The 14,226-nt window shown below is 38.9% G+C and overlaps 3 protein-coding genes across 4 annotated transcripts; 2 read left to right on the forward strand and 1 right to left on the reverse strand.

Moving 5' to 3' along the window:
- Positions 1-815: 815 nt before the first annotated feature.
- LOC133724265 (pectate lyase-like) lies at positions 816-2,841 on the forward strand. Its single transcript, XM_062150956.1, has 3 exons — positions 816-1,257; positions 1,389-2,043; positions 2,149-2,841. The coding sequence occupies exons 1-3, from the start codon at positions 1,043-1,045 to the stop codon at positions 2,614-2,616; spliced, it is 1,338 nt and encodes a 445-aa protein (XP_062006940.1). The 5' UTR covers positions 816-1,042; the 3' UTR covers positions 2,617-2,841.
- A 740-nt stretch (positions 2,842-3,581) lies between these two features.
- Positions 3,582-9,562, reverse strand: LOC133724263 (FACT complex subunit SSRP1). Of its 2 annotated transcripts, none has more exons than XM_062150953.1 (16): positions 9,391-9,562; positions 8,301-8,486; positions 7,841-7,946; positions 7,278-7,414; positions 6,996-7,079; positions 6,806-6,900; positions 6,426-6,534; positions 6,121-6,207; positions 5,913-6,005; positions 5,596-5,793; positions 5,354-5,499; positions 5,116-5,266; positions 4,474-4,572; positions 4,210-4,389; positions 3,958-4,036; positions 3,582-3,886 (listed from the first exon to the last, which is right to left on the reverse strand). In XM_062150953.1, the coding sequence occupies exons 1-16, from the start codon at positions 9,442-9,444 to the stop codon at positions 3,750-3,752; spliced, it is 1,941 nt and encodes a 646-aa protein (XP_062006937.1). In that variant the 5' UTR covers positions 9,445-9,562; the 3' UTR covers positions 3,582-3,749. The 2 variants fall into 2 exon arrangements, with proteins under 2 accessions (XP_062006937.1, XP_062006936.1); XM_062150952.1 differs by having other exon boundaries at positions 4,210-4,392; positions 9,391-9,560.
- A 2,348-nt stretch (positions 9,563-11,910) lies between these two features.
- Positions 11,911-13,849, forward strand: LOC133724264 (AP2-like ethylene-responsive transcription factor At1g16060). The gene is made up of 5 exons (XM_062150955.1): positions 11,911-12,330; positions 12,418-12,506; positions 12,626-12,699; positions 12,789-12,916; positions 13,041-13,849. Exons 1-5 carry the CDS (start codon positions 12,000-12,002, stop codon positions 13,676-13,678), a joined length of 1,260 nt encoding a protein of 419 aa, XP_062006939.1. The 5' UTR covers positions 11,911-11,999; the 3' UTR covers positions 13,679-13,849.
- The last annotated feature ends 377 nt before the right edge of the window (positions 13,850-14,226 follow it).

A 14,226-nucleotide genomic window follows, 5' to 3' on the forward strand; every position in this document is an offset into this window, starting at 1 on the left:
TATATATATATATATATATGGTAAACAAAATTAAGTGAGGGTTCTTCGGTTGAACCCCAAAGTATCCGATTGAAATAACATGGTCTACCTCATGTGATGCTAACCCTTTGTTAATATTTAAGAATTGGTCATAAATTAACAGGAAAATTCTACGGTATATTATTGTACCAATACATCAAGTAGATTAGATTAGATACAAATATAGACTAGCTAACTCTATGCATAAGTAGACTAGCTTGACTTAATCTTGAGCTAGTCTACCTCTGTCAAGCTAATTTACTTAATATATCGGTACATTAGTGTACCATAGACGAAGTCTAACTAACATTTGGTATAATTAAAGTCTTTCTCTTATACAAAATACAAATACAAATAGAGATCTAAAGTATGAATCACTCATTTCCTTTAAATATAAATAAAATACTAAGAATTGGTGCAAACCAAACTTCTTTTCGGCCTTAAGTTCCAATGCTAGATCACGTATTTCCTGTGCCATGTACGTATTTTACTCATTTCATATATTTTCAAAGAATGAACGGCAAAATTTGGTTATAACTAAGCCATAGAATTCCTGTGCTAATTAAGCACTTGAACCTAATTAACCAAATAAGGTTGAGCTAATGAGTGGCGGTGAAGTCCCAATGACCCTTAATTAGTTAATTTCCTCACATTTCATACAAGAACATCTAGAAAATTAACAGTTGGAGCTAATTTTGAACTACATGGTTCTCCACCTTATACGCATCTATTTTCAGAAGAGCCATGCCTTGAGTTGCTTATATAAACATATGCTTTCATTCATCGACATTGGCCAGGCTATACTAATAGTTAGTAGTACTACAGTATCACACCATTTCTCTTCATAACCTTTTTAGGCTGGCAAGGTCTATCCGGGCTCAATCAGATCGATCTCTAATAGCTAGACCTTGACCATTAATAAAAAATAAAATAAAAATATATAAAACAGAAGAACTTGTTCAAAGTGTCCTAAGAAATAAGAACTAGCAAGATAGAAGAGGGCATATTGTAGGTAAGAACCCCAATGGCGTCAATGAAGGTCAGTTTAGTGCTGTTTATGTGCTCATTCTGCGTAATACTTCCATGCCTAAAAGCGGGCGCAGATTCCGACAATAGCACAATTGCGGTGTTCGATCCTGTCCTTAAGGAGCGGGCGCATCAGGCCGAGGTAGCTGCCCTCCAGGCCTATCAACCCAACCCCGAAGCAGTTGCAGATGACCTACTTCAAGATGTTGAAACGTACGAACATTCTATCGCCGTTTTCTTTAATATAAATTGAGCTTTACTAGTACTAATGTTTTACAAAAGGTGTCTGAACCGCATGTCTCACCTATATTAAATTTCTGGCTCCGTCACTGTTTGTAATGCAGGACGTTGGAAGGGACCAACACCACAAGGAGGCATCTTGGGCATAAGTACAAAGGCCCATGCACGGCCACAAACCCTATTGACCGGTGCTGGAGGTGCAATAGAGAATGGTCCAAGAACCGGAAGCAGCTCGCCGGTTGCGTGAAAGGGTTCGGGCACAGGACCCGCGGAGGAAAGCGCGGTCCCATCTACGTCATCACCGATTCCTCCGACGACGACATGGCAAATCCCAAGCCAGGAACTCTCCGCCACGCCGTGATCCAAACTGGCCCACTTTGGATCATCTTCAAACACAGCATGACCATCAAGTTGAATAAGGAGCTACTTGTGACCAGCCACAAGACCATCGACGGCCGTGGCGCCAACGTTCACATCGCCCACGGTGCCGGAATCACCCTGCAGTTCATCCAGAATGTGATAATCCACGGCCTTCACATCCACGACATTGTGTCGGTCGGAGGTGGCCTGATCAGAGACTCATTGGACCACATTGGACTTAGGACCCAAAGTGATGGAGATGGTATCTCCGTCTTTGGATCCTCTCACATCTGGCTCGACCATCTCTCCATGTGGAACTGCTACGATGGGCTCATCGACGTCATCCAGGGATCCACCGCCGTTACCATCTCCAACTGCCACTTCACTCACCATAACGACGTACGTAATTTAATATTCCCTCGACTTCGTCTTTTTTTTATAACTTTTTTAGTGTCGACTGCTTTGGCTTATGTCTAAAATTAACGTACGTATGCATGCATGCAGGTGATGCTTTTCGGAGCAAGCGATATATTTGAAGGCGACAAGATCATGCAAATCACGGTGGCGTTCAACCACTTCGGGAAGGGCTTGATCCAGAGAATGCCAAGGTGCAGACACGGCTTCTTCCACGTTGTGAACAACGACTACACCCACTGGCTCATGTACGCCATCGGAGGCAGCTCACACCCAACCATCATCAGCCAGGGCAACCGCTACGTCGCCCCACCAAACCCTGCAGCAAAGGAGATCACAAACAGGAACTACGCAACCGAGGATGTGTGGATGACATGGCAATGGAGATCGGAAGGTGATATAATGGAGAACGGAGCCTACTTCCGCGAATCTGGAGTGCCGAGAACGGGCGGAGAGTTCAGCCGCCATGACATGATGAAGGCAAAGCCAGGCACATTTGTGAGGAGGCTCACACGCTTTGCGGGTACTCTTGGATGCAAGGTTGGTAAGGAATGTTAACAATATAGTATGGGGACTGCAGGCTGCTGTAAAGGGATGTGTCTACAGTCTTGCAGTACCCCTAAATTAGTTGAAGAGTTGCCAAAATGGGGGTTGTGATGTTTGCAACGCACTCCCGCCCCTTGAAAGGTTTATGTTCTCTTCTCTGTGATTATAAATTGAATTATTCAATGTCGATATTAAGTTGTACTATTACTAATATATATGTTCATCTTTTACTATTAACGTACATTGCAACTAATACAATATGACTTGAACCCGCACAAGGTAATGGCGGAGGGAATCCAATTCCCCATTATCTAAACTAAAATAAACAATCAGTACATGTCTTGAAATATGAGTTTGAATATTTTTTTTATTTTTTTTTCAATGAAAGAAAGAGAAGAATTCGGCTAAAAGTAAAAGGAAAGAAATGGATATAGCAGTGGCTATAGCAGAAACTATTAAGAAAATAGTATAAAGGATCTAATTTATGATGTTTTATAGGTTGTTATATGTTACAGAGTTGAAAAGTTTAGGGTTTTGCCTAGCCACAAAACTAAGCGAGAATTTGATAAAAAAGAAAAGGGTTTTTGTTCTCAAATCCTCTCTATTTGTTCTAGATTCCACTAGTGATGGCTATTGATCAAGAATCAGTCTGGGAATTCCAAATCAAAGTGTTTCGGCAGTCCAAATTCCGGCAGAGTGAAGAGCATGGTGGAAATGAGTTTTCAGGACCGGAGACGGCATGGGTTGTGGTGCACCAATGACAGTGAAGAGCATGGTGGAGACGCTTTGCTTCTGGTTGGGATATCAAAGTAACGCCTGTATAGGCGGAACTTGGAGATGGAGCGTCTCTTAAACAAAAGCCCTCTGGATCCCTCCCAAAATCCCAGTTTTTGAAACCCCTATCTCAAAATTTGCCAAACAAGGCATTTTAGGCGTGGGATTTTGATGTCCCACCAAATTGAGGGAGATCCAAACACTGGCTTAGCAATTGCTGTCTTCAAGCACTAAAACTAGATTTATAAGCAAACTAGTGTAAATCGAAACATGGTATGTTCATAATACAAGAGGTAAACAAAAATCTACCATACACGTTAAGTATACCACTTGAACAAAATATAGCTGGCTGATTTGATTCTACTTCAAATCTATTCGCTGTCAGATTCATTCCCTGAATCCACATTCATGGGTTGGGGGGTGTTACTCTTGTTGTAGCCACTAATTTCATCCTTGTAGCGTAATTTATCTTGACGGGCCTTTGCTTCATATGGTTCTTTCTCCTCCGCTGCAAGGTGGACAGTAAATGTTATAATCAGCAGAACTCATCAAGTTTAAACAACAATTAATCATATATACCTGACATCTTATTCCACTTGTCCCCAAGCACTCTTCCCACATCCGTAAATGCAATCCCGGGGTTGGTTTTCTTCACATTCTGTGGTCAATGCAAGTAAAGATAAGCAAACTATCAAGTATTAATAGAGATAAATCAATCCACTTTAGTGTTGGTTACGGCAAAATAGGGTGGGTGGCAGATGGTGTAAAATCACATCAACAGAAAACCCGAACCATTTACAAAAGCATCTTGCCAAACCAAACCAAACCCACCTCTCTCTCCATCTGTGAGAAGAACATAAAAGCAGCCATCGCTCTTTTTGGTGCATTTGGATCCTTCTTCTTTTTCTGTTTTTTCTTCTTTGGACCATCTTCATCGACCTCTTTGGATTTTTTCTTGGAAGATGGCACCTTTGAAGTTGAAGGTTCTTTTCTGGGCTCCTTTTTAGCAGGCTTCTAAAATTGGCAGTTCATGCAATGTGAGAATAGATTGTATGATAACAATAAGCAAATTCACATGTGATAAAAATCACTTGCCTCTTTCTCGCCTCCACTTTCACTAGCATCAGAATCTTCGCCCCCAGAATCATCAGTTGGAGAACCTCCATCATCCTTCTCAATAACAAAATCTTCATCCTGCCAAGTTCATCATGTTTAACAAGCTTGGACTGAATTATCACGACATTCAAAAATAGCATGGAAACGACACCAGATTGACAGGTGGACAAAAGGGTACTTGCAAACATGCACAAAAAAAAATAAAATAAATAAATAACACTAAGACTAATGACACCCAGAGTAAAATCACCCAGGGATAACAGTCATGAAAATACAAAATACGCAAAACTTTCTTGATAAACATACACAAGCTGGTTCTAATGCATATTTTTGTGTAAAACTATAGAAAGCACTTTTACACTTGCAAGAGTTGAAAACAAGTGTCTTACAGTAAAAGTTCAAGCATTTTACAATTTAATTCTGTAAAGTTAAACCCAAACGGCAATATTAGCGCATCCAATCCAAAGAGAAGAATTAAAAGAAAATAATATAAGAAAAAAGCTTCAACTCTTCATCACTATCATCCAATGATTCCAATCCACAGAGAAGATTTAAAAGAAAATAATTTTTTTTTTTTTGGACGTGTAAAAGAAAATAAATTAAGATAAGAAAAAACTTTACCTCTTCATCACTATCTTCCTCACCAGCTTCATTCTTTACGCGAACAAGATGTGGGTCAACAACAGCATCATCATCTGCCTCTTCAAGAAGAGGAGACACACCATCTGTTACTTGAGCATCTCCTAAGTTCATGATTTTGATACCCTTTAAACTGAAGGAGAGGCAAAATGTTTAAAGATTTGTATACCAACAATGCAATGAGGTGCTAAGGAAAAATAATTTTGGTACTCATACCAACCTGATGAAGTCAAAAAGAGTGTGATATTCATTCCTCTGAATGTTTCTAAACAGATGTTCTTGCTCACTTTTAAGTCTGATAAGAAGATCAAAATAATGCATATTTGAGCCTCCAGCACCATGCCTCTCAAATTCCACATAGTCAATCTAGTAACAAACAATAATAAGAAAAAAAGGTGAGGTTCCAAGTAATATTAACCAGGATTCTTGACAAAAAGCAATATATTGGATGGAAATTCTTACCACATCATGAGTAATAAGGGTAGGAGGTTTAGGTAGGAAAAAGAAGCTCTTTTCCAGAGGATATAGAACTCCGTCTTCAGCTTTCAGTGAAGACTTCACAGCATAACCATCTTGACAGCTGCGAAACTTCCCTGGTTTAGTAATTTTGGCACCAGACAATCCATGCAGTATTTTGGTGAACACATCATGAATTAGTCCCTGTTATTGAAAGCAAAAGTTATTCATTGTAGCTCATGTCATCTAGCGCTCTCACTACTAAACAAATGAAACAACTGTCTATTGCATTGCAATCTTTGGGGACAGGTATGAACTATTACCTTATAAGTTGGTTCTAACTTGTCTTTGTACTTGCCGTTTAAAAGGTCATCGCTTATTGCCAGTTCACTTTCAACTACATATTCAGTTTCAAACTTCACAAGATAGAGGAATAAGTCAATGAAAAGAAACAATAATCAGCATTGTTATTTGATAGGAAGAAAGCAACTATGGAAATTAGGATTGTCAAGGAAATGAAACAAACAATACCTGCAAAACAATGTGTGGATACAGTGTTTGTCCTTTACGGATAGGCGGATCAAGAGTAACAACAACAAAGGTATGTGGCTGGTTAGACTGCACAAACAAAGAAGAAGCGCTTATGAAATCTCATCAAGGCCATATGTTCTACGAATGAAATGATTGTCATGTTGATAGTCCTTTCAGCCATTGAAAAAAGAACTAACTAAAGTGCATGAAATAATGTCATTTACATAGACAAGTATGTAGGCAAAGCCATCAGGAAGAAGAAACATGTGAAGAACTAAATATTAGTGCCCAAGATATGAATAAACCTTAGGAAGGAGAAAGAGGCGAACAACACTGCTGTACTGAATTTTGAAATCATTAGCCTGCCCTTGCAACCGCAAGAATGAAAGATGAAGTTCAACATTGTAGCGACCCCTACGTTAGGCAAGTAGTTATATTAGTGTGACACCATAAATGGAAAGAAATGGAAGCACCAGGACTTAGAACTATAATATAATAAATGCAGATGGTGCATGTTCTTGCCCAATGGTGCTGCAAGTGCAGTATCTCTAATATTCTCATTCACATCTTAACTTGGTGTGAGGACTGCAACTTAAAACTATAATATAATAAATGCAGATGGTGCATGTTCTTGCCCAATGGTGCTGCAAGTGCAGTATCTCTAATATTCTCATTCACATCTTACCTTGGTGTGAGGACTGCAATACTCTCAAATGTGACAACCGCATCTTCACCTCCAGCACCAACATCTGCCATCGACATGATTTTGTCACGAAATACCTACAAAGATTGATTGAGAATTTATAAGTAAATCAATCACAAGATCAATAACAACAACGTACAACATTCTATCAAGTGACAAGAAAAACACTAACCTGAGCAGGAGGACGATTCTCATCACCCATAAATTGAGTGTTGGAGTTGGGAATGTGAAAAGTTACTTCCATCAAAGAATCTTTCTGTGACCATAGAATAAACATTAGGAAAAAAAGATATAAGCCAGTAGTGATATGAACGTACTAGTTACTGAATAGTAATTAAGAAATATAAATTATGCAAAGCTGCGCTTTTATTTACTTCTTATTATCTGTAATGACATGAATATAAACGATATATATATATATATATATATATATATAGAGAGAGAGAGAGAGAACCTCGTTTGCTCCAGTGGTGTCATCCACATGAAACTCTAAGGTGACGTCGTTTTTCCCCTGAAGCTGTGTTTGTGAGACATCAGCCAAAGATACCTCAAATCCTTGCTTGGAGTCAACCAAGAAAGACAGCATATTATCTGCAAATAGCCATAGAAGACGTGGAAATTACTCAAAGTGACATGTTGGCAGCCTATGGCCTTTTAGAAACCAGTCGTGCAATCAAGGGAGTCATACTGGAAGAAAGACAATTAATACTTCAAAATAGAACTTCACAAAACCATTCAACAGAATAACAAATGGGTGCAAAAGGTGTTTTTAATAAAGAAGACATATGATAAGCTGGAAAAAATATAAGTAAATAGAAAATGAAAAGAACATTGCAGTGAAGCTTCTACAAAGCTGAAAGGAAATTCCCAACTTTAACACAATGAGTCCACATGCCAAAAACCATAGAAAAAATTTACAAGAAACGTGTGACTCAGAGCCAAGGAGTGCAAGAAAGATCAAATATGTGGGAAGATTAGTTGCATTGGGCAACTTGAATAGAAGAGAATATCACTAACCGCTTAAATCAACTTCTCCCCAGTTACGCCCACTGACAGAAAGCTTCTTCTCCTCTGCTACTATTCCAAAAGTAGTTTGGAAATAATTGGTTAAACTAGTGACATCCTACAGCAAAATCATAGAAAAACAGAGAAAGATTAGCACGTTGTTTGCGTTCCTGCACAACTTTTTCTTTTCTTTTCTTTTCAATATAATGCATGAGCTCATTTTTATCCCATCAAAAGGGCCACTAACATGCATCAGATGCATGGAACCAGACACTTGGTTTGACCATTAGTAAGTGAGGGACAAGTTTTTTTGTGCTTAGTTTGACATCTTACGGAGAACTATCTTTACAGATATTAAACAAAAACATAGAGAAGTATAAGTGAGGAAGTTTTTGCAAATGCTCAATCCAGTCATAAAACTTCATCCACTAAATGTAAATGTACAACACAAAGGGGTGGATTGAACACTAACCTGGTCTCGAAATCCAATGAATTTATAGTACAACCCATCTTTAATCCGAACACCAAGTTGATTTGTCTTTGGGACCTTCATCCATGTCACTCCAACAATGTTCGCCTTATCAACCTCAATTGCTTTCCCACCTCCTTGTTTCTTCCAAAAAATCCCTCCTAGATGTATTTTTAGCTGCCCCGGATTCTGTTTCATATATCACAAACTAAGAATGTTACAACAGTCAAACTCACAGATTTCCACTTCCTCACCTACTATATGCCCCTAGCTCATCAACAAAAACAAATCTGTTTTACCAATTGAAATACATAGCTTTCAATAATCTAGGAAGACAACTCGAGGTGGTTCAAACCTTTTATGACCATTTCTCAGAAACAAAGGCATAGAATTTGAGAACTCCATCAATACTTATGAACCTCCACAAAATGCAACAACTTGCAGTTTCTTTTCTTTTCTAAAACACAGACTAATATATTTATCTCTAGTAATCAAAACTTAAATAAAGCAAAGAACTAAAAAAAAAAAAAAAAAAAAAAAGAAGTTAAATACATACAGAAAATATCATATTTGAAGTAGGGTTTCAATTTTATGATGAACAAAGAGAATGGAATGGGTCTTATCTTTCAAATTCACCATGTCCAAATTCACAATCCGAAAAAGCATAAATCTAAATATAAAGTCCGAAACCTATCTAATCCAATAAAATCAGGGTTCCAAAAGAGCGAGACAAGGAGGAAAACGCAATCTTGTTCCCCCGATTCCCTATCCCAAACCCTAGGATTCCACCCGGGCAAAAATAATAATAATAATTCAACTAAAAACTTTATCCGCAGACAAACACACCAAATCCAGAGATAGCTTCAGAAACCAACAAATTAGGGTTTCGGCAAATCCAAAAAGGACATCAGAATCCCCAAATCATCGTCTCGGCACTAATTTTAGTGACCGAAGCAAAATTGACCGAGACCGCCGACATTGGAGAGCTAGGGTTTCAACATCGAATCGAAAGGTCTTTGGAGAACGAAATCGAAGAAAGAAGGCCCAGAAACTCAAGCTTTAGCTAATCAAAATCGATGAGAGAAGGACTCACAGTGCCGCCGCGGCCGCCGAGAGAGATGTTATTGAAGAGATGGCCTTCCGTCATGGCTCGCCGTCTAGGAAACGGAGGCTCCGAGCATAAACAAAATTAGAGAGAGAAGAGTGAAGGCAGTGGAGGGAGAGTTTGTGTTTTTGAGAATGAGGGGTTGGGAGTGTGAAGAGGAAAGGGATTTTTAATTTTTTATACACGAAAAAGCGGTGGGTGGAACGCACCGTTTTGCTCAGCGCGCCAATTTTAGTTATTTACTTCTTTTTTCTATTCAGGGAAACCCTACTCATAATTTTTTATTTTTTTGAAAAGAAAAGTTTAGTACTTTATCAAGACATTTTGGAGAGATTAATGTAACAAAATGTAGAACCTTATGTATTGGGTTTGTGTGAAGGGTACATTTTTAGCGAATTCATTTTCTGTTCTGAATAAGAAATTAGTAATGATATATGGAGGCTTGCATTTGCAAGACCAAAAGTCAAGTTTGTTTTTCATGACCATTGTATCATCCATTCATGCTAGTTTGAATCTTGCATGAGTAACGTTGCAAATATTTTGAACAAATTAGTAAGAGTTTGAAGTCGGAGAGTGGTTGGATTTTGTTTAGTGAGGCTAATCCATGCATCCACCCTCATAATTTTGTATATTTTATCTCGGAGTTATGAAATCCTCTTATTAGCTAAGTTAGATTTTTTTCTTTGATATATGTTAGGTAGATCTTATTTCAGAGATAGCTGATTGTCTAGTTAATGTCTACAGAGATTAGAAGTCACAACTCATATTCAGGTCTGAGCAGACCAAGATCAACTATGCAGTCTATGTTTGAACTAGCTATTTTTATCCATCATAATGGATGAGGTTTGAGTTGAATCTCCTTCCCTCAACATGAAAAAGAAAAACTAGTTGAAGTAAAAAGTGAATCCATGGATTCACAAAGTATTTTCTTAAACACCAGATGAGCAGAGATTACTAGTCTTTAGACAGCAACATTTGCAATCAAACAAGGAGTCATGAATCTTGATCAGGAAGACTAGCCATGCATTTTTTTAATGGAGTCCTTCATCAAATCCTCAGGATCTCAAGCCTCAAGCTCATCAAATCCTCACTGGTTTTGGGGAAGATGGGGATCTCAGAGTACCACGAACTCGAAAAAAATGACTCCTGCAGGAACTAATTCAGCTTCCCTTAAATAGTCCATATCCACTTCTGTTATTGGTAGGTATTGCAAATATTTAATAACTTAAGCAACAAGAAAATTGTTGTACTTATGGCATCTGATTCCTGATTTTCTAGTAAACACCGTCGTTACAGAAGCGTATAGGGAATAAACTTTATACCAGCCTCAAAAAGCGCCAGAATCTGATTAGTTTAATACCAGACATAAACACAACAAAATCTGCGATGAAACCTATGGAATGAAGTCTTGGAATATCAACTGTTTATACTTGAAAAACATTCCGTTTTCCATTTCTTTATTGATAGGAGACAAAGCTTCAAGGACATTCCCGATCTTTCTTGTACCAGATTGACAATCAATGGGTTGTTTAATCTCCATGAAATGAACTAGAGCCAGTCAGTATCAGAGACCAAGAGTCAGAACACGCATGCATTCTGCTTTTATCTTTTTGTGTTTGTTGGGTCTTGATCATCACCTTCAAGCCAGCTGCCTAGAAAGTTGTAGTTAATTGCCACTGAAATTTTGTTACCTATCTGTATTTGAGGGTAGTTTTCTTGTAGAAGGAGATGCCATTTCTTCTTTTTACTTCATATCAGTTCATGAAATGTTGCATCAGGAAGAGAGATACATCTATGAGATAGCTAGACACCAAAGGATTTCTTGAATTTCACAAAAAGTGGATGTTACATGAGAGAACCATTGGAGGGGGTGTCGAGCATTTTTTCAAGGAGTTCGAGCATCATTCAAGGGTGTTTGAGAAGATACAACTCGAAGGGAGCTCGAATGGTGATTTTTATAAAACAGACCAAGTTCGGATCCTTCAAATATTTGTTGTTCTTAGGAAGTTCTCTTAGGTACATTAATGATTCAATGTATTACTTTCGGTACTGGCTAGTCTAAGTGCATGAAGTTGATCTACCTTTCTAAAGATCTACCCTACAGATCGAGAGTTAATGTAGTGATACATCAATGCATTCGACATTTCTACCACTCAACCAAAAATATTTCCAAGATTTTGAAAAGGTTGGTAAATTACTAGGACTATTTTTACCATGGTCCAGAAAACCCTTCTAGGATTGAGATGGTATGAAACTTACCCATGGTATACAGTACCAGACTAAACCGACCAAACCGGCCCTATGACCAAGTTGATCCAAAACCAAATGGAACCACAAAACTTTTGGATCTTGTAGGGCATAGTAAACAGTGTGAACATTGAAATTCTTCGGTACCATCGTCCTCTTTGTTTACTGTTATAATACTAGTTGTAGCAAGTAGCAACAGAAAACAAAACAGCATGAAGACAAAACAAGCTCACAAGTTATATATACGCTCAAAACATCCTTCCAATTCAGGCAGCCACAGAAAAGAAGAACAAGCATTGAGTTTTAACAGAAAGGAGAAGAAGTTCAGAAAATTCATCTGCTTACAAGATATGGATCAGCAGCTGATGACGGTGAAGAATGAAGAGACCCCAGCTGGGCGGCGCCGCTTGAGCACCGCTGATCGCGAGGCAAACCAGGCAGCGCGGTGTGTCAAGAGACGCCGAAGAGACCCAGCTGCTGTTGCTGTTGACATTAGCAAGAGTGAGCTGCCTCTGCCAGAAAAGCCAGCTGATCCCGCTTCTGCAGCTACCACAATGAAGAGAAGCTCAAGGTTTCGCGGCGTCAGCAGACATAGGTGGACTGGCCGATTTGAAGCTCACTTGTGGGACAAGCTTTCTTGGAATATAACACAGAAGAAGAAAGGGAAACAAGTCTACCTTGGTGAGTAACATTTTGCTACATATTGCCAACTCAAACTGAATCACAGAGAAAGGGAAACTTATTAATCAACTTTTTCTTCTTTTTTAGGGGCATATGATGAAGAAGAGTCTGCTGCAAGAGCCTATGATTTAGCTGCACTCAAGTACTGGGGAACCTCAACTTTCACAAACTTCCCGGTATGAAACATCAGCTACATAATATAAGAGCTTTATTCATAAAAAATTCAAAAGAAAGCGCGCTTTTAAATGACCTTAATGTACAAAAATCTGATCTAACACCTTCATGCTGTTTACAGATATCAGACTATGAGAACGAAATTGAGATCATGCAATCTGTAACAAAAGAAGAATATCTGGCCTCTTTAAGAAGGTAGAATTCATACATATAAATTTCTTTTGTCGAAAGAGTTTTTGCACCGAGAAATTTCCCTGATGAAATTATTTGTTCTTTTGTTTCAGAAAGAGCAGTGGCTTTTCAAGAGGTGTGTCCAAGTACAGAGGAGTAGCAAGGCACCATCATAATGGCAGATGGGAAGCAAGAATCGGAAGAGTTTTCGGAAACAAGTACCTCTACCTTGGCACTTACAGTAAGTCATCTTATTTCAAAATTTGATTTATAACACATCATGCAGCATCCAAAATCGAAACTAAAAAACACAAGGAATAGAATTTAGGCACCTTACTTAGCAATGCGTCTCTATCTTGTTGCAGGCACCCAAGAGGAAGCAGCTCGCGCCTATGACATTGCGGCAATTGAGTACAGAGGGATCAATGCTGTGACCAACTTCGACTTGAGCTCTTACATTAGATGGTTAAAGCCAAAAGTAGACAGCACAATAGCAGCTCAAGAATTAGAGACAGTTGCAGAGCCTGAGAATATCCCATTCATGGCCAGCAACTACATCCCAACAGAGGAATCCCCCTTGTCACACACAAACCCTTTTGCCTCTGACTACTTGACCTCGCCAAAGCAAGAAGTGTCCAGGAGCAACGTCCCTCTCGACTCAAGCAGCAAGTCATCCTCTCCAACCGCACTTGGCCTCCTCCTTCAGTCTTCTATATTCAGAGAACTGGTTCAGAAGAACTCGAATTACTCGGAGGATGAAAGCACCGATGGAGAAGAACAAAAGAACCAAGCACAAGGTGGGAGTGACGACGAGTATGGTGGACCTTTTTCATATGACCGAATTGGGGCCAATAGCCCGTTTGTTTCCTCTACCAACAGGGAAAGCATAGAACTGCAAGAAAGAGAGCTCCTTCATTCCCCATGGAACAGCTTCGCAAGCACGATGCTGCTTAATCAAACAACAAAAGCAGATGCCTCAGAGTCTCTGTTCTTCTTTTCTTAGCAGGCAATCGATCAGAAGTACTAGCTTCATATGGAAGAATTTTGTTTCACTTTTTGTAAATAACAGTGGCCCATCTAAGTAGATATATCATGTCAACTTTCTTGATCATGCGTTGCTTGCATGTAATGTTTTGCGAAATGAAACGTTTGCCTGGTCCTTTGGATTTTGGAATTTCAATCTCTCCTTAGTATAGTTTGTCAATAAGACTCCATTCAATATCAGGAAACAGAAAAAGCATAAATGATTTCTGGTTTGCTTAGTTGAATAATTGAAACCGGTAAAACAATGGTTCTGTTCCTTCGGAGCGACCGATCAACGGGGGCAGTTAATTTCAACCTCTTTGGACTCTGATTTCGGTTCTGACAATAAAAACTAAGAGTTTCTAGTTCATTTTTAATCATTTGATATGAATTCTGCACAATAAACTTCCATTCAGACTTTGAAACCCCGTTGAAATAGTCGCCTAAACTGAAAACCCACCTTGGAGGACGGCATCAGATCCATTGTTGTCTTGGGGAGAATGAATTTAATATGAAAAAGGGAAACAA

This window comes from Rosa rugosa, unplaced genomic scaffold (assembly GCF_958449725.1).
Source record: "Rosa rugosa unplaced genomic scaffold, drRosRugo1.1 SCAFFOLD_209, whole genome shotgun sequence".
Lineage (NCBI taxonomy): Eukaryota > Viridiplantae > Streptophyta > Magnoliopsida > Rosales > Rosaceae > Rosa > Rosa rugosa.

Coding starts and splice junctions, on each gene's coding strand:
- LOC133724263 (XM_062150952.1), bottom strand. CDS start 9,444: ATGACGGAAGGCCATCTCTTCAATAACATCTCTCTCGGCGGCCGCGGC. Junction 7,947..8,300: donor TCATTGGATTTCGAGACCAG/GTTAGTGTTCAA, acceptor ATTTTGCTGTAG/GATGTCACTAGTTTAACCAA. Junction 6,208..6,425: donor GCCTCTTTCTCCTTCCTAAG/GTTTATTCATAT, acceptor TTGTTTGTGCAG/TCTAACCAGCCACATACCTT.
- LOC133724264 (XM_062150955.1), top strand. CDS start 12,000: ATGGATCAGCAGCTGATGACGGTGAAGAATGAAGAGACCCCAGCTGGG. Junction 12,331..12,417: donor AGGGAAACAAGTCTACCTTG/GTGAGTAACATT, acceptor CTTCTTTTTTAG/GGGCATATGATGAAGAAGAG. Junction 12,917..13,040: donor CCTCTACCTTGGCACTTACA/GTAAGTCATCTT, acceptor ATCTTGTTGCAG/GCACCCAAGAGGAAGCAGCT.
- LOC133724265 (XM_062150956.1), top strand. CDS start 1,043: ATGGCGTCAATGAAGGTCAGTTTAGTGCTGTTTATGTGCTCATTCTGC. Junction 1,258..1,388: donor CTACTTCAAGATGTTGAAAC/GTACGAACATTC, acceptor TTTGTAATGCAG/GACGTTGGAAGGGACCAACA. Junction 2,044..2,148: donor ACTTCACTCACCATAACGAC/GTACGTAATTTA, acceptor GCATGCATGCAG/GTGATGCTTTTCGGAGCAAG.